The sequence below is a fragment of the Delphinus delphis genome, chromosome 7 (assembly GCF_949987515.2).
Source record: "Delphinus delphis chromosome 7, mDelDel1.2, whole genome shotgun sequence".
Lineage (NCBI taxonomy): Eukaryota > Metazoa > Chordata > Mammalia > Artiodactyla > Delphinidae > Delphinus > Delphinus delphis.
In genome coordinates this window covers 38,829,979-38,850,316 of record NC_082689.1, presented here as the reverse complement: position 1 = coordinate 38,850,316, position 20,338 = coordinate 38,829,979, and the positions used below count along the sequence as shown (strand labels likewise).

The 20,338-nt window shown below is 40.5% G+C and overlaps 1 protein-coding gene across 2 annotated transcripts in view; it reads right to left on the bottom strand.

The window, feature by feature from the left end:
- Positions 1 to 20,338, bottom strand: part of HECW2 (HECT, C2 and WW domain containing E3 ubiquitin protein ligase 2) — a 411,404-nt gene that overhangs the window by 142,724 nt on the left and 248,342 nt on the right. For both annotated transcript variants that reach the window (XM_060016380.1, XM_060016381.1), the window contains 2 exons: positions 7,397 to 7,491; positions 2,293 to 2,368 (listed from right to left, as the gene is read on the bottom strand). In XM_060016380.1, the coding sequence (XP_059872363.1) occupies positions 2,293 to 2,368; positions 7,397 to 7,491 (171 nt within the window). The remainder of the gene's footprint in view (positions 1 to 2,292; positions 2,369 to 7,396; positions 7,492 to 20,338) is intronic.

The following is a 20,338-nucleotide window of genomic DNA, read 5'->3' as shown; positions in this document are numbered from 1 at the left end:
TGGAGAAAAGGTTTAAGATAAGTCATCAAAAAACAGTTTTTTGGGGCTTCCCTGGTGGCGCAGTGGTTGAGAGTCTGCCTGCCGATGCAGGGGACACGGGTAAGTGCCCCGGTCCGGGAAGATCCCACATGCCGCGGAGCGGCTGGGAAGATCCCACATGCCGCGGAGCGGCTGGGCCCGTGAGCCATGGCCGCTGAGCCTGCACGTCCGGAGCCTGTGCTCTGCAACGGGAGAGGCCACAACAGTGAGAGGCCTGCATACCGCAAAAACAAAAACAGTTTTTTGTTTTAGCTGTAGAGTTCAATTATTTGTGTCCCTACTTATTCATAGATAATCAAGAGCAGAACATTTGCAGACAGACATTCTACAGTGCTTAAATGCTCTCCATAAATATTATCATCCACTGTCAATATGCAACAACCAGATGAATTTTTTAGAATTACCATTATAAAATTGCTTTCATCTTCTATAATTTTTAGCCATTTCTATACATCATCTGCAAATAGCTGATTACATGGTAAGAAACAGAGCAGATTTTAGGTAGCAAGCCTCCATGTGTATTGAGGTGGATGTTAGAAAAAGTTGTATATAGAAAAAAAAGGATTTGGCTGTGCCCCAAAGCTTATTTCCTACTTTTTAGGAAAATGTCCTGGGATTTTCAACTTCTACGTGGTCATTCTCCCGTGGTGGGTTAATTAACATCCCCTCTGGAGTCAAAATCAATATGTGTGTGTCATATTTAGAGTGATATTGATCATTTGAAAGCTTAGGGCAATGCTTCTAAACTAAGAAAACCGTGGTATGGTCAAACTAAGTTTTCTGAGCCATGGAGGTTGGCTAATTGTTCCATATATATAAATGAAGAAATCTGTAAACAATTTCTCTTCCTGCAACCACCCCAGAACTGTGAAGGTCTAAAGCACAGATAGCCAACTGAAGTGCTTTCAAAAGAGAGACAGATAAGGCGGGTGGGGAGTAGTATCACAGGCAGTGGTAGTAAGTGCTTTTCTAAAAATCTGGGTATTTTCAAAACCCTGAGGGTTCCAACCAAAATATATTTATTGGCCAAATTTGAACCAGTTTACAGCCTCTGAGATTTGTCAGAGAACCAAGGCAAAATGGTTTTCATAGTAAGTGACCTGTATGGCGGGGGAAGGGGAGGAGAAGGAACATGCTAGAACAGACACAGATAGGCCGTGGGCCAGCAATGAACTAACGTGCCACTTCCATTATACGTGATATTCATGCATCATGGACTTGTGTTTTCAAGATCAGCCTTCTAACCCTTACTCTTGAAAATTTCTATTTTCATTTTCTATTTTCATTCATAACATTTTTTTGCAGCCAAGAAAAAGTGAATCTAATTTAAATTTTAGAAGCACTACAATAATGGAAAAATGAAAACAAAACATCTTACAGTGATAGACATCTGTTAGGCTTGATTTTACATGTATTGTAGTACGGTCGTCTGTTTTAAAAGTCCATTTCAAATACTGATTTTCTTAGAGTATTCTTGACTTTATGACTGCCGATTAATTTTTTTAAATCGGTGGCTTTGAAACTTTTTTTGACAGTGATCTATGTGTGAAATACATTTATCTTGAAACCCATTATACACATACATAGGTGTGTATATTTTTGTGTGTGAAATTGTCAGTTTGTATAAACTGGTGTTCTATGAAAAACATTTCCCTTTGGTGGTTAAACTCTGGCTCTTTTCTATTCTTTTTTTAATTGCTAGTTTCAATTAAATTAATCTTATAAATCACCAATGAGTTCCAACTCACAACCCGAAAAGCAGTGCTTCAGTTGTACGATAAATATACAAAAAAATCAGAATATTTTACTAACCAGAAAATAAACAACAAAAAAGTTGTCTTATCCACTTTTCAATTCTTTATATGTACTCCTTTACAGAAACAGGAGTATCCCTTGGCTTTTTTTTGCTAGTCTCCAAACTTTTCCTTTCTCTAGATGAGGCCAGCACAAATTGTTTTCAGTTATCTAAGCTCTACAGTGGGTTTAGCACATGTTACATTACAGTTTTCTTTAAGTAAGTATACATAGTTATGGTCTTTTCATCACAAGACAACTTGCTAGAAGCTTTCTGAGTTTATATTAATAATCTAATTTTTCACGGTAAGAGATATACTTGAATTTCCAGAAGTATTACCAAAAAACACAAACAAACTTGCTCACATATCATATATGAGAGTGCAGAAAGGAGTGACTATTCGTGCCTTTGAAATTACACACTTTCCAACTGGACGTCATGTTTAAAGACATCCTTACCAGACAACGTAAAGCTAACGAGTTTTCGAGAGTGCTGACTTCCTGAAGCACCTCCTTCCATGCCTTCTGCCCCCATCTGCAGAGGAAAAACACATATGTGAAGTTCCACAGGAATATGGTACCTCTCAATTTTTTTAGGGAAGCACACATATTTGCAAATATGATTTTTGTATCAATGTATTGTATATGCCTTTTCATATGCTACAAATCTTGGAAGTGAGACATAAATGCAGAGTCTCAGAGACTAGAGGAGGGGTCATAGCTAAATTTAATCTTTACCCCTAATGTAACCAATATGAGCTTCCAAGTTCCCTGGGATATGAATCAACTTACTTTATGTCCTTTTATTTCTTTGGTAAGAAGACTGGGGCTTCCCTGGTGGCATAGTGGTTAAGAATCCTCCTGCCAATGCAGGGTACATGGGTTTGAGCCCTGGTCCAGGAAGATCCCACATGCTGCGAAGCAACTAAGCCCATGCACCACAACTTAAGCCTGCGAGCCACGACTACTTAAGCCCGCGTGCCTAGAATCCATGCTCCGCAACAAGAGAATCCTCCATAATAAGAAGCCCGCGCACCGCAACGAAGAGTAGCCCCTGCTCGCTGCAAATAGAGACTGCCCGCCCACAGCAATGAAGACCCAACGCGGCCAAAAATAAAATAAATAAATATTTTTAAAAAAGAATATAGTTGACATGTAGTAAGCATATTTATATTGCCATTATGGTATTAAAACATTCCCTTAAGTTAAAAATCAAACATCAAATTCCTTCAGATTTATTAGGAAAACCTAGAATAAACTAAACAGGTGATTTACATCAGACTCATCCATATAAATGTAGAATTACCCTCCTTGCTAAATATTTCTGAGTGACCATGTGGATATCCCACCGCCCTTGTAGACTCCTGTTTTATTGTGCTACTGCTACATGGCACATGCTATTACAATTAGCAATAACAAGAATTTGCAATCCTATTGTACTGATTATTGTATTGTAAAGCTTTTTCTAAAAGCTTCTGAGTAAATTATATCTTACTTGAAAGGAGTCATTTACAGACCATAGCAGATTAAGTCTCTCAATTTATGTACAATTAGTGCTCAATTTATGGTACACTAGGAAAAAAGGGTTTCGTGGTCCTCTAAAAAAGAAGTCCAGAACATTGTAAGAGACAGATTTGAAGGCAGAATGTATTTGAATAGTCAAGAAATAGAAACCACATTTTAATTCCAAAGTTTAGATTACACCCTTCCATCTTATCTTTGTGGCTCTCCCCACCTCCCTTAAAAATTATACACCAAGAGATAAAACTTTCACTAATCCAAGCCAAGTTGAGGAACTTCAAAATAAATTCCATTCAAATTTTGAAATATAAATGTCCATTTCCAGGCTTCCCTGGTGGCGCAGTGGTTAAGAATCCACCTGCCAATGCAGGGGACACGGGTTAGGTTCGAGCCCTGGTCCACGAAGATCCCACATGCCACGGATCAACTAAGCTCATGCACCACAACTGCTGAGCCTGCAATCTAGAGCCTGTCAGCCACAATTACTGAGCCTGTGTGCCACAACTTCTGAAGCCTGTGCGCCTAGGGCCTGTGCTCCACAAGAGAAGCCACAGCAATGAGAAGCCCATGCACCACAACAAAGAGAAGCCTCTGCTCGCCGCAACTAGAGAGAGCCCGTGTGCAGCAACAAAGACCCAACACAGCCAAAATTAAATAAATAAAATAAACATTAAAAAAATTTTCCATTTCCTTCTCTACTTCTTGTACCTTAGTCAAAACTATTTTGTGTGACACTTAACTGCTTCCTGATTGTTTCACGTATCATTTGCAATATGCCTAGGGTACCATCCAGGCATCTCTACTTCGTTCCATCTAGATGCACATTGTCCTGCAAGAAGTAACTGAGAAACTCTACAGGCAAAGGAAGAGCAGCCATCCTAATCGTATGGTCTCCTTTCTCACATATCCTTTTGCAATGAATCAAGAATAAAAAAAAGTTATGTCTTCTCTGTCATGCATACTTTGACGTCATTGCCATTCATCAGTGTACACAGTGATATGTGCCACTTGGAACAGGAAATCCTTCGCTTCAGGGACAGATAAAGGCGACCATCACTCACTACCATGTATTGTTTCAACACGGGTTGACAGTATTACTTCTGAGCTTTCCTGGCTTAAATCTATGAAGGGAGTTTATTTAAAAACCTCTCTCTAAACACTGAGTACAGATATGTTTATTATCACTGATGTTCCTATTTCTGGTGATCAGGTGGGTCTTTCCTGGCTTTATTGTCATGAATGATAAAGCTGAATTCTCTGAATATTAGTTCACATGAGCATTTTACCACGTTGTTGTAAAGGACACTGTTTATCTGTGAATTCTGTGAGAATTGTTTCATATTAGCCTTTTGCCAGACAGTGAATTACATTTTTAAAAGGAGAATTTGAGGGCATTTTCTTTAGTTTCTATAATTTCTTACAACATTTTAAGTAGGCTTTGAATGATGACAGACTATGAATCTTTGCAAAGTCTCCCTGTTCTCACTTGGCATGAAGAGACATCATGTTTTCGGAAGGGGCACATCTCCCTGGGCAGTGTGGTCCATTTGAGGGGAGGCCACGGTTTGTGAGATGCCTGGCACAGGAAGGGCAGCTGTTGCTGAGTGTCTGTCCCAGATGCAGTCTGTACTGCCTCTCTATTGGCCACTTTATAGTCCAGGGGTGTGTGTGTATGGTGAAAGCAGGATGAGGCAGACACAGCGATGCTATCTGGCCAGTTGGGTGCTGTCTCTGCTCTATTTAACCTAGGGATGATGAGTCAGAGGGGTACAGCACAATATAATAAACCATATGTACTTGGTGAGAGCCAACCAATCCAGTGTCATCAAGCATTAAAATGTGGTTGCTACTGCCCAACTATTCTTTGCATCATGGAATGATCCTACTAAATGAGCTTCGTGAATATCGATGTTGTCAGTCAGTACAATATCTACACACAGGTCATATTCCTAGGTGAACATCATGCTGTCATAGAAACACAGTGCTCAGCCCACAGTGAAATGCCCATTGGCACAGCCTCTCAATAGCAGATATAGACCCAACTGTCTCAAGCTTGGTCAGAAATCTATTGACCGCCAATTCCATTAGTCAGCCTTTGAACCAAAATATTCTATTATGATTGCCAGTGCTGTATCTATGAAGCTTTTAAGGTGCTCTAAAACCTGTCTGAAGAAAATTAATTATCTACAACTATCCACAGGCTTTGACAGAATAATCTCAATGCAAAATCAATGGAAAAAGATCAATGCTCACCAGGCTGTAAGCTCCCGGCCATCAGTGATATCTGATCATGGAAACTGCTCAAATCCAAGAAAATCTGACTCCAGAAAGTCATGTTGGGAAGCTATTATCTAATTTCACACATAGTTAATTTTCAAACGTTTTATTATCAACAGCCCCACTTTTCTAGTTTTATAATTTTCCTTTTTAGAATATTAATTAGTGTGTTCTAGGGCTTACTGTGACATGGCAGACTTTGTAATCAACAACTGTTATTCTCCTTGTGAACCTTCAAAGTCTTATATAGTAAATGTGGGTTTTTAAAAAATATTCTATACTTTGTTCACTATAATAGGAACTCAAATATAATTCAAATGTGAACAGAGTACTTATTGAAAATTTTGCACATACTGTTCCCTTTACCTAAAATGCTCTTCCCTCCCCCTCTTCACCTAAGTAACTTCTACTCATCCTTCAGACTGTCCCGAGAACATGCCTTCTTCAGGGAAGCTTTCCAAGACCTTCCTGATCAGGATGAATCCTGCTAGTATATGCTCTCATAGCCCCATTTCACTGCCCCTCACAGTAATTATCACTCAGATAAATACAATTCAGTTTAATTGATGTCTCTCTCCCCCACCAGACCAGTGAGAGCAAGGGCTGTGTTTTTGCTTATCATTTCATTCCTAGTGGTGGGTATAATGTCTGGCACTTACTAGGCACCCAATGAATATTTGTTTGAATGAATAAATGAAAGGAAAAGACTGCTTGATATCGTATTGGTGGGCCAGACAATTTCAAAATGCCATCTGCAGAGATTACATTCTGAATTTCAGGGAGTCAACCTGTTCACTTGCTTACTTCCAAAAATGCATGCATCTATAAATGTGTACACACACACAATATTATGAAGATTCTATTTTACGAGAGTCAATAATTTTCTTCTATACTTTCATGACCTGATTGTTATAAATGACTTATAAACACTGCAATGATTTATATATCTTGGACTCCATGAATCATCTGAGTTCAACCACCCATGTACAATGGAGTGCATCCTGTGAAGCTGTTAGATTCTAAAGTTAGTTGGTGAAGTGAAAAATCATGAAATTGTGAAAAGTAATTCTTAAGAAAGTACCATGTTGGAAATGGACATACGTTCCTTCAAAAGTCCAGCACAATCAGTTTCCTCCGAAGCTAAGTTAGATATCTCTTTGTTTAGTTGAGGACCTGGTGAAAAGGTTGGCTTCTGTTGAGTGGCCACGTGATACCAAACGTATGTGTGGTACCTTTAAGCACTATAGTTCAATTCAGCATCAGGAGGGATCCCACACTCTCTCCTGCAGGAACGGTGCATTCGTAATCCCCATCTCACACTCTCTTTGGGGTAAAAGTCTGTTAAACTGACTGGTAGGGAGAATCACCCACTACTTAAATTTTTTTTTTCTCTCTGAGTTCATGTAAATTAAATTCACAGAAGATGCAAAACGCCACCATTTCCTACCAACTGGCCACCCTGACAAAGTTTAAAAAAAAACCTTCCATGATGGACGGGCACTCACCCATTTCCTTCAGGAACAGGTTCCCCGGAGAGTTGACTATATACAGAATTATTATAAATCAAGCCATATTTTCCCACTGGTTTACATTATGGATTTAGTGAAGCCATCCTGTAAGTTATTTCCTTTCCCAAAACGGCGCCCACACTGCTATGTGTTTCCTTTGCATTGTTTCCCATAACCCTGCCAGAGCTGCACAGGCAAAAATAGAAACCAAGGCCTCTGGGACTGAGGCTCAAGGAAGCAGCCTGAGGGGCACTCACCATCACAGCGGGGTTCTTCACCGTGATGCAGGGGGTCGTGGCTCGCAGGGCTCCACTAATGCCGTGGTAGTATTTGAAACAGATTTTTATCTCCGCTGTGAATTGATTGGAGAAAAACCGTCATTTAAACACTGAAACAAATCCCTTAGGCATCACCTGAGGAAATCCACCTCTCCCCCTCTCCGAAAATCCCACTCAGGACTCTTTGAGCGATCCCTCCTTTCCAGTCAGAGGCAATAGATTATACCAATTCCTGTTTGATTTTAGAGGCTTCTCTGAAAATGTCTAAGAACACCCCAAATATATTAGAAAAACAGTGCACAAAAACAACACGCCAAAATATTAGTGTAGAGATAAGAATAAGACTAGCTACCATTCAGTGAGGAGCTGCTGATGGACCACAGGGCTGCGTCTCTGCCCCCATTGTTACTGACCCCTCATATTTAACTCGGGAGGCAGAAATTCTTGTCCCCATAGAACAGCTGAAGCATTGAGGTTTGCCGAAGGTCAAACAAGTAAGAAACGACAGAGTCAGGACTCAAACCCCATCCAATGGGGCTTTGCCCCATTCCAAAGCCTTCACTCCTATCCTCTACAATATAGACAGAATGCAGCTGTCAATGGAAGTAAAAAAAGAGCAGACAGAGTATAAAAGATTGCTATAGGAGACTCTGTGGTGAGAGGGTCTGGGGACCTGACTTAAATGTAGCCACTAGTAGGGATCATATTCTGGAACCACCAGTAAATACGTATCTACATCTCCACAGGTGTGGACGGGTGTATGTATATATATTGGATATAACTATAGGTGCGTGTGTATGTATATATATTTATATACTATATAATTTGAACTTGATAAAAGCAATACAAATGTCAATTACTGTTTTTGGAAAGTAACTACAATTACCATGAAGCCAACAAGTGTCAAAGATAAACCCCAGAGTCACTGAAATTTCTCTGTATACAGAGCATCTGAGTCACTGAAGTTTCCCTGTGAGATGTCTTTTTCCCAAGGTGTCATTTAATATAGGCAATGACACTGATGGGCAGGCTGCAGAGGAGAGTCCTAGCCTATAGGAGTGGAGTTACCCTCTCAACTGAGTCACCTGGATTATTAAAGTGGGACCACTCGATGTGATTCCCCAAGGAAATTAATCTTGCACTGACTTTCCTGACAGCACCAAGTGGTCTCCTATAGAGTATTTGGTTTGCTTATTTTAAGAAAAAGATACAATAATTAAAGAAAAATCCTACTTTAGGAATTTATATAGGAATATTTAGGAATATTACATATAAAAATATAATATTTCCCATCAATGAAAAAATACTAAATCTCATTAAAAAAAGGTCTATCATGGGTAAAATATCGAGTCTTTCCATTACGTACATTAATCACGAAGCAGTGATTCACAACGAAGGCGGTATCATGAAGTGAAAGATGTTTACCATGCCCAGCACTATGCTAGACAGTGCAAGGGAATCAGAGAGAGGTTTCTGGTCTAGCAGGTGTTAAGATGACAAAATCCAGAAGAGAAGCACTGAAGAGGCAGAGTGCCAGGTGGAAATGTGGAGATCGTGGAAAATATTCCACGTGAGGGCACAGTGGAGTCAGAAAGGTCTCATGAAACAAACAGAACTCAGACCTTCAGCTGAGAAAAATGGGGTTGGAGAGAGTTAGGAGTGAGTGGTGGCAAAAACAGGGAAGCAGGAATGAGCATGCTGGCTTGAGGACCAGCAGGACGACCTTGGCAGCAATTCTAGCTTTACTATGAATTCCCTGGAACCCTACATAAGTGAGTGGAGTGAGCACGAACACAGGTTTTTGGTGATTATGGAAATGTAATAACTATAGATTTGAGTAAACCACTGTCCCATCTGCTTTCCTTCAAGACCAATAGCATGTATTCTGCAAGAACGAAGCTAAGTAACACGTACAAGGCCTGTCAAAGCAGAACAAGCTCGGTGACAGGCGGGAGGACTGAATTCTGCAGGCATGAGCTCATTAGTATCACGTTCTACATGCCGGGAACCAGCAGTGTGTGAATCTGCCTGCAGCAGTGCCTCACAGACCCAGCCAATGGTCAGTCAGTGAGCAGCTTATTTTTCAATAAAGAGAAGTGCATTTTTACAAGACATCTTCCCTCTCGTTAGGATGCCACCTCCTCTTTTCTAATGTTTTAACAGTCAGCGAGGTAAGACTAGGAAACAAACAGACCCCAATAAGCATCTGCTTATTTTTATCTGTAGATGTTGCTAGCCAGACCAGCGTTGCTAGCTGACCGTTCTGACTGTTACTTTACTTCTTGCTAAAACAAAAATCTCCAACCCCCGTGATAAATGAGAATCCCTGAAACTATAAGATAAACTCATTCTCATTGTGCACAGCAGATTTTGTGGACATGATCACCAAAAACCGCAGACCTGACAGCTTCACAAAGCTTTAAGATTCAGTGTAAAGCCAAGGGGACTTACACAGATCACCAGTTACAAAACCAAATGCATAGGCAGGTCCTGGTCGCCAGAGAGAAAACCCCAGTACCAGACAGAACTAGTTGCTTGCACCTCGACTGTTCAGGAGGACACCAGTGGAGACTTCTGCCCCTAAAATAGAGGAATGTTTCATGCTGAGTGGGAGGTTTCATCTTCACATATCATTTAGTGTTTTAGAAGGTCACTCAAGATTTTAAAAAATGGTGTAACTAAGCAACATCCCCTCTGAGGAAGAGAGAGAAGAGAGAGCAGAATTTTGATGAATGTCCCTGAACATTTTAGTTATGAGAAGAGGTAACTGGGAAGATTACTCAAAAGGGTGGAAAAGAGAAGTTGGTATTCATGCTTCTATTTTAGCTACAATTTTAAACTCTAACTGTAAGAGGAGACCAGAAAGCTATTGCTGAGAAACAGATACAAGAACAGGTGAAAGCAAACGTGGGCGTGATGATGGAGCATCAGATAAGAGAGAAGCCACTGGCCACAGGGCCAGCCCTGCTCACAGGCAGGAAAGATGAAGGATATGGACTAAGGAGCATTCTACCTGACAACGGTTTCTCCACAGCCTGATGTGGCAGCTAATCAGGCCTCAAATTATGGAGGGGGAATACATATAACTGTTCCTTTGGATTATAAAAAAAGAAGAGTATTTTCTCCAAAGCAACTGCTTATAAAAACATGTTGCCTTACTGGGAATATACCCAGACAAAACTATAATTCAAAAAGATACATGCACCCCTATGTTCATAGCAGCACTGTTCACCAATAGCCAAAACATGGAAACAACCTAAATGTCCATCGACAGGTGAATGGATAAAGAAGATGTGGTACATATATACAATGGAATACTACTCAGCCACAAAAAAGAATGAAATAATGCCATTTGCAGCAACATGGATGCAACTAGAGCTTATCATACTAAGTGAAGTCAGAAAGAGAAAGACAAATACCATATGATCTCACTTATATGTGGAATCTAAAATATGGCGCAAATGAACCTATCTACAAAACAGAAACAGATTCACAGAGAACAGACTTGTGGTTGCCAAGAGGGAGGGGGGAAGGGAGAGGGACAGTCTGGGAGTTTGGGGTTGGTAGATGCAAACTATTACATTTAGAATGGAAAAACAACAAGGTCCTACTGTATAGCACAGGGAACTCTATTCAATATCCTGGGATAAACCATAATGGAAAAGAATATTAAAAAAGAATGTCTATATGTGTATAACTGAGTCACTTTGCTGTAGAGCTGAGATGGTGACAACATTGTAAATCAATTATACTTTAATAAAACAAATGTTGCCTTAGAGGCAGTGAACCAGGAGAAGGGTGAGGCCTCCCACATTAACCTTGAAGGACCTACAGTCTGGGCCAGCTCCTGGAAGGAAGAAAGCATTGCCGAGTGGCATCTTCTCTCTCTCAGGTCCCTTCTGAATAGCTGAAGCCAGTCATGAATCACAGAAATATATTTTGGCCCCTTGCAATAATCTTCTGGACACTTTCGTTTATAGAGTTACTAGAAGATTTAGCTGCCTCTATTTAAATGCCGGTAAGACACAGAAACGCTTTTATTTTAAAAATTTTAACTTACCAGCTTCCATTAAATACAAATGAGGAGGTCACCCAGAGCAAGAGCTTGCCAGCTCCACGTCTACCACAGATGGGAGGGTGATGGCTGTCCAAAGACGGCACTTTGTACTTGTTGGGGGTGACTGGGAAGGTAGGAAGAACTTAAACCTGTTCCCAAGTAAAGGGGTTTCTGTAATTGTGTCACTCGGACATTGCATTTTAAAGCAATCATTCTACCATCTGCCTAAAGGAAGAAAAGATTTCCCTGTTTGTACATGAATAAAACACTTCTAGAACGATCACATGAAACTGGTAAAACTGATTGCCTTCAGGGAGGGGAAACTGGTGACTGGGGCATGAAGTTGGGGAGATAATTTACTTTCATTTTTGTGTCTTTTTAACATTATACTCTTTTTGTCTATTATCTGTTCAAAATTTATTTTTAAAAAGCAATCTCAACTCAGCTACATTAACTCTAGGCAATGGTATAAGATTCCAAGCCTTCTCGGAAAAAGGTTCTACAGGCCACTCCCTGCAAGAAATGGTTTTGTTTCAAAGACTGGGATCTTTGAAACACCATCCATCACTTTTAATAGCTACAAGATTCACTTAGGTAGTAGTTAATAGCTTGCTCCCATTTAGAAAATCTGGATTTTCCTCAAGTTTTAGAAGTTGACTATTTTGAACCATAAAGATAGATGGAATGGAAATGTCCTTCTTCCTTTAATCATTTCTGTTTCATTAAAATAATCTAAAAAAAAAATCAAGCTAATAGGAATTTATTCAAAAACATGATTTTAACCACTGCCTTTGTGCTTTCATTATATTCTTAATATTATGATTCCTATTGATAAGCTCTTTTATTCAGAGGCCACAAGTTGGGAAAGAGTAAACACATTCTAATTCTCATGCTTTTGAGGAAATTTACCCACATTTCCAGGGACGTGCTCACCTGTTTATACAGTACCGCAGGTTGTCTTCTCTTTAACAAGGGCCAATGCAACCTGAAAGGGCCAGGCCCTCCCCTGCTAAAGCTCAGAAAAACAATCTTGAAAATCAAAGACAGACAATATCAGTATAATGTGGAAGAACCTAATAGGGTTAGAGAAGTAATTGGACCTTGTTTTTCTCATTACTTAGTAATGGCAGCTGGACCAATGTTGGAAAGTAAAGAGAAGTAAAAATAGGCAATAAAACGTAAAGTATGCTGGCAGAGAATGAAAAGCACCAAACCTCCATCTAAGGGGCAAAAAGGCCCTTCTGATGTTGGTGGGAAGGGCCTTATGAATGGAGGTTAGAGCAGGGGCTCTGACAGTACAAATAAGAGGCTGAGGCCACCCCTTTCCCCCCACCCAATAAAAAGTCACCCACAAAGGTTCTGTTTGGGCAAGGCACCGCATCTTAGAAAGCACGCTAACCTGAGTGCCAGTCAGAGATGAGGCTCTCAGTTACACAAGCCACATGCACCTCTGCTATGCAGTTTCCTAATCCTGCCCACTTCCTAGGGCTGAGACAGGTAAGATATGTGAAAGCACTATATAATTCATACAAATGGCAATGTCCTGTTATTACCATTAATGATCACAAAGCAGTTCAGTAAACAGCAATGTAGCTCTTTCTAAGCTTCTTCACTGATCCAGGAATCAGTGAGTTCTCGAATATTGCCTGGCACAAAGCTGATACTTAACTAAATACTTCACGATGGCTGGGGACACAGATGGACAGATGAGTAGAAGAAATGAAGGAAGGACAAAAAGCAGCTCTGAATGAATGAATGACCATAGTCTGTGAAAGACTATGAAGAATAAAATAGATATCCTAGCATGCCAAGACAATTCCTGAAACCTCTTACATTTCAAAACTCAAGAATACACATTGCTCAGGGGACCCATTCATTTTCTGCAAGCATAAGCTCATTTGAGGAACTGTGACAGTCCTATGACAAGTAAGTGCAGATGAAGCTGATCCTCCTCTCCAATGTCTAGGAAGGTCACTTACTCAGAAATAAACCTGTCTTTGTCCTTCAAATTCATTCCAGTAGGTCCCGTAATAATATGTGTGGGCCTCCTGCCTCCTCTGGAGTTTATTCAGATAAACCAAAGCCATTTTACTTTCAGAAACAGGTTAAATAGTGCTCAAATCCAGGTTTGCCCATGAACTCAGATTAATTTTCTGAGAATTTACTTTACTTGGACTTCTGATTAGCTAAAGATAAATTTTCTCTCTCAAGATGAAAGCAAAAATTTTAAAATGTCATAAGCTTTCAAGATCAGAGGCTGAAAACAGACGTTTTTAACCCATACCCCCAATCCCGATTTTTTTGTTTCACACCATCATCTCCAGAGATTCAAGCAAAACTTCATTATGCTGGGAAGTCCCCTTAGTTCTGCTCTTGCCAGACATAGGGTAAAAAGAAATTGACGTCGAGTAGTGAGGAAGATGGCGGAAGAGTAAGACGCGGAGATCACGTTCCTCCCCACAGATACACCAAAATACATCTACACGTGGAACAACTCCTACAGAACACCTACTGAACGCTGGCAGAAGACCTCAGACCTCCCAAAAGGCAAGAAACTCCCCACGTACCTGGGTAGGGCAAAAGAAAAAAGAAAAAACAGAGACAAAATAGGGACGGGACCTGCACCAGTGGGAGGGAGCTGTGAAGGAGGAAAGCTTTCCACACACTAGGAAGCCCCTTCGAGGGCGGAGACTGCAGGCGGCGGAGGGGGAAAGCTTCGTAGTCGCGAAGGAGAGCGCAGCAACACGGGTGCGGAGGGCAAAGCGGCCAGATTACCGCACAGAGGATCGGTGCCGACCGGAACTCACCAGCCTGAGAGGCTTGTCTGCTCACCCGCCGGCGCGGGCGGGGCTGGGAGCTGAGGCTCGGGCTTCGGAGCGCAGTGAGAGGACTGGGGCTTCGGAGCGCCGTGAGAGGACTGGGGCTTCGGAGCGCCGCCTGGGGAGGACTGGGGCTGGCGGCGTGAACACACCCTGAAGGGGGCTAGTGCACCACGGCTAGCCGGGAGGGAGTCCAGAGAAAAGTCTGGAGCTGCCGAAGAGGCAGGAGACTTTTTCTTCCCTCTTTGTTTCCTGGTGCGCGAGGAGAGGGGATTCAGAGCGCTCCTTAAAGGAGCTCCAGAGACGGGCGCGAGCCGCGGCTATCAGCGCGGACCCCAGAGACGGGCATAAGACGCTAAGGCGGTTGCTGCCACCACCATGAAGCCTATATGCGAGCACAGGTCACTATAAACACCCCCCTTCTGGGGAGCCTGTGCAGCCCGCCACTGCCAGGGGCCCGGGATCCACGGACAACTCACCCGGGAGAACGCATAGCGCACCTCAGGCTGGTGCAACGACACGCCGGCCTCTGCCGCCGCAGGCTCGCCCCGCCCTCCGTGCTCCTCCCTCCACCCGGCCTGAGTGAGCCAGAGCCCCCAAATCAGTGGCTCCTTTAACCCCGTCCTGTCTGAGCGAAGAACAGACGCCCTCCGGTGACCTACACGCAGAGGCGGGGGGACAAATCCAAAGATAGGCCCCGGGAGCTGTGAGAACAAAAAAGAGAAAGGGAAATCTCTCCCAGCAGCCTCAGAAGCAGCGTTGGTTAAATCTCCACAATCAACTTGATGTACCTGCATCTGTGGAATACATGATAGACAACCAATCATTCCAAATTGAGGAGGTGGACTTTGAGAGCAAGATTTATGATTTTTTCCCCTTTTCCTCTTTTTGTGAGTGTGTATGTGCATGCTTCTGGGTGAGATTTTGTCTGTACAGCTTTGCTTCCAGAATTTGTCCTAGGGTTCTATCCATCCATTTTTCTTTTGTTTTTTTGCTTTTGTTTTTCTTTCTAAAAAACTTTTTTTCTTAATAATTATTTTAATAACTTAATTTTATTTTATCTTTATTTTATTTTATTTTATTTATTTATTTCCTTCCTTCCTTCCTCCCTTCCTTTCTTTCTTTCTTTCTACTTTTTCTTGCTTTTATTCTGAGCTGTGTGGATGAAAGGCTCTTGGTGCTGCAGCCAGGAGTCAGTGCTGTGCCTCAGAGGTGGGAGAGCCAACTTCAGGACACTGGTCCACAAGAGACCTCCCAGCTCCACATAATATCAAACAGCAAAATTCTCCCAGAGATCTCCATCTCAACACCAGTACCCAGCTTCACTCAACGACCAGAAAGCTACAGAGCTGGACACCCTGGGCCAAAGAACTAGCAAGACAGGAACACAACCCCACGCATTAGCAGAGAGGCTGCCTAAAATCATAATAAGGCCACACACACCCCAAAACACACCACCAGACGTGGACCTGCCCACCAGACAGACAAGATCCAGCCTCATCCACCAGAACACAGGCACTAGTCACCTCCACCAGGAAGCCTACACAACCCACTGAACCAACTTTAGCCACTGGGGACAGACACCAAAAACAACGGGAACTACGAACCTGCAGCCTGCAAAAAGGAGACCCCAAACACAGTAAGTTAAGCAAAATAAGAAGACAGAAAAACACACAGCAGATGAAGGAGCAAGATAAAAACCCACCAGACCTAACAAATGAAGAGGAAATAGGCAGTCTACCTGAAAAAGAATTCAGAATAATGATAGTAAAGATGATCCAAAATCTTGGAAACAGAATAGACAAAATGCAAGAAACATTTAACAAGGACCTAGAAGAACTAAAGATGAAACAAGCAACGATGAATAACACAATAAATGAAATTAAAAATACTCTAGATGGGATCAATAGCAGAATAACTGAGGCAGAAGAACGGATAAGTGACCTGGAAGATAAAATAGTGGAAATAACTACTGCAGAGCAGAATAAAGAAAAAAGAATGAAAACTGAGGACAGTCTCAGAGACCTCTGGGACAACATTAAACGCACAAACATTCGAATTATAGGGGTTCCAGAAGAAGAAGAGAAAAAGAAAGGGACTGAGAAAATATTTGAAGAGATTATAGTTGAAAACTTCCCTAATATGGGAAAGGAAATAGTTAATCAAGTCCAGGAAGCACAGAGAGTCCCATACGGATAAATCCAAGGAGAAATACACCAAGACATATATTAATCAAACTGTCAAAAATTAAATACAAAGAAAACATATTAAAAGCAGCAAGGGAAAAACAACAAATAACACACAAGGGAATGCCCATAAGGTTAACAGCTGATCTTTCAGCAGAAACTCTGCAAAACAGAAGGGACTGACAGGACATATTTAAAGTGATGAAGGAGAAAAACCTACAATCAAGATTACTCTACCCAGCAAGGATCTCATTCAGATTTGATGGAGAAATTAAAACCTTTACAGACAAGCAAAAGCTGAGAGAGTTCAGCACTACCAAACCAGCTTTACAACAACTGCTAAAGGAACTTCTCTAGGTAAGAAACACAAGAGAAGGAAAAGACCTACAAAAACGAACCCAAAACAATTAAGAAAATGGGAATAGGAACATACATATTGATAATTACCTTAAATGTAAACGGACTAAATGCTCCCACCAAAAGCCACAGATTGGCTGAATGGATACAAAAACAAGACCCATCTATATGCTGTCTACAAGAGACCCACTTCAGACCTAGAGACACATACAGACTGAAAGTAAGGGGATGGAAAAAGATATTCCATGCAAATGGAAAACAAAAGAAAGCTGGAGTAGCAATTCTCATATCAGACAAAATACACTTTAAAATAAAGACTATTAGAAGAGACAAAGAAGGACACTACATAATGATCAAGGGATCAATCCAAGAAGATATAACAATTGTAAATATTTATGCAACCAACATAGGAGTACCTCAATACATAAGGCTAATACTAACAGCCATAAAAGGGGAAATCAACAGTAACACATTCTTAATAGGCAACTTTAACACCCCACTATCACCAATGGACAGATCATCCAAAATGAAAATAAATAAGGAAACACAAGCTTTAATGATACAGTAAACAAGATGGACTTAATTGATATTTATAGGACATTCCATCCAAAAAAACCAGAATACACATTTTTCTCAAGTGCTCATGGAACATTCTCCAGGATAGATCATATCTTGGGTCACAATTCAAGCCTTGGTAAATTTAAGAAAATTGAAATTGGATCAAGTATCTTTTCCGACCACAACACTATGAGACTAAATTTCAATTACAGGAAAAGATCTGTAGAAAATACAAACACATGGAGGCTAAACAATACACTACTTAATAATGAAGTGATCACTGAAGAAATCAAAGAGGAAATAAAAAATACCTAGAAACAAATGACAACGGAGACACGACGACCCAAAACCTATGGGATGCAGCAAAAGCAGTTCTAAGAGGGAATTTTATGGCAATACAATCCTACCTTAAGAAACAGGATGCATCTCGAATAAACAACCTAACCTTGCACCTAAAGCAATTAGAGAAAGAAGAACAAAAAACCCCCAAACTTAGCGGAAGGAAAGAAATCATAAAAATCAGATCAGAAATAAATGAAAAAGAAATGACAGAAACAATAGCAAAGATCAATAAAACTAAAAGCTGGTTCTTTGAGAAGATAAACAAAATTGATAAACCGTTAGCCAGACTTACCAAGAAAAAAGGGAGAAGTTTCAAATCAATAGAATTAGAAATGAAAAAGGAGAAGTAACAACTGACACTGCAGAAATACAAAAGATCATGAGGGATTACTACAAGCAACTCTATGCCAATAAAATGGACAACCTGGAAGAAATGGACAAAATCTTAGAAATGCATAACCTGCCAACTGAACCAGGAAGAAATAGAAAATATGAACAGACCAATCACAAGCACTAAATTGAAACTGTGATTAAAAATCTTCCAACAAACAAAAGCCCAGGACCAGATGGCTTCACAGGTGAATTCTATCAAACTTTTAGAGAAGAGCTAACACCTATCCTTCTCAAACACTTCCAAAATATAGCAGAGGAAGGAACACTCCCAAACTCATTCTACGAGGCCACCATCACCCTGATACCAAAACCAGACAAGGATGTCACAAAGGAAGAAAACTACAGGCCAATATCACTGATGAACATAGATGCAAAAATCCTCAACAAAATACTAGCAAACAGAATCCAACAGCACATTAAAAGAATCATACACCATGATCAAATGGGGTTTATTCCAGGTATGCAAGGATTCTTCAGTATATGCAAATCAATCAACGTGATACACCATATTAACAAATTGAAGGAGAAAAACCATATGATCATCTCAATAGACGCAAAGAAAGCTTTCGACAAAATTCAACACCCATTTATGATAAAAACTCTGCAGGTAGTAGGCATAGAGGAAATTTCCTCAACATAATAAAGGCCATATATGACAGACCCACAGCCAACATCGTCCTCAATCGTGAAAAACTGAAAGCACTTCCACTAAGATCAGGAACAAGGCAAGGTTGCCCACTCTCACCACTCTTAGTCAACATAGTTTTGGAAGTTTTAGCCACAGCAATCAGAGAAGAAAAGGAAATAAAAGGAATCCAAATCGGAAAAGAAGAAGTAAAGCTGTCACTGTTTGCAGATGACATGATACTATACATAGAGAATCCTAAAGATGCTACCAGAAAACTACTAGAGCTAATCAATGAATTTGGTAAAGTAGCAGGATACAAAATTAATGCACAGAAATCTCTTACATTCCTATACATTAATGATGAAAAATCTGAAAGTGAAATCAAGAAAACACTCCCATTTACCACTGCAACAAAAAGAATAAAATATCTAGGAATAAACCTACCTAAGGAGACAAAAGACCTGTATGCAGAAAATTATAAGACACTGATGAAAGAAATTAAAGATGATACAAATAGATGGAGAGATATACCATGTTCTTGGATTGGAAGAATCAACATTGTGAAAATGACTCTACTACCCAAAGTGATCTACAGATTCAATGCAATCCCTATCAAACTACCACTGGCATTTTTCACAGAACTAGAACAAAAATTTTCACAATTTGTATGGAAACACAAAAGACCCCAAATAGCCAAAGCAGTCTTGAGAACGAAAAATGGAGCTGGAGGAATCAGGCTCCCTGACTTCAAACTATACTACAAAGCTACAGTAATCAAGAGAGTATGGAACTGGCACAAAAACAGAAAGATAGATCAATGGAACAGGATAGAAAGCCCAGAGATAAACCCACACACATACGGTCACCTTATCTTTGATAAAGGAGGCAGGAATGTACAGTGGAGAAAGGACAGCCTCTTCAATAAGTGGTGCTGGGAAAACTGGACAGGTACATGTAAAAGTATGAGATTAGATCACTCCCTAACGCCATACAGAAAAATAAGCTCAAAGTGGATTAAAGACCTAAGCCCAGAAACTATCAAACTCTTAGAGGAAAACATAGGCAGAACACTCTATGACATAAATCACAGCAGGATTCTTTTTGATCCTCCTCCTAGAGAAATGGACATAAAAACAAAAATAAACAAATGGGACCTAATGAAACTTCAAAGCTTTTGCACAACAAAGGAAACCATAAACAAGACGCGAAAACCCTCAGAATGGGAGAAAATATTTGCAAATGAAGCAACTGATAAAGGATTAATCTCCAAAATTTATAAGCAGCTCATGCAGCTCAATAACAAAGAAACAAACAACCCAATCCAAAAATGGGCAGAAGGCCTAAATAGACATTTCTCCAAAGAAGATATACAGATTGCCAACAAACACATGAAAGAATGCTCAACATCATTAATCATTAGAGAAATGCAAATCAAAACTACAATGAGATATCATCTCACACCAGTCAGAATGGCCATCATCAAAAAATCTAGAAAGAATAAATGCTGGGGAGGGTGTGGAGAAAAGGAAACACTCTTGCACTGCTGGTGGGAATGTAAAATGGTACAGCCACTATGGAGAA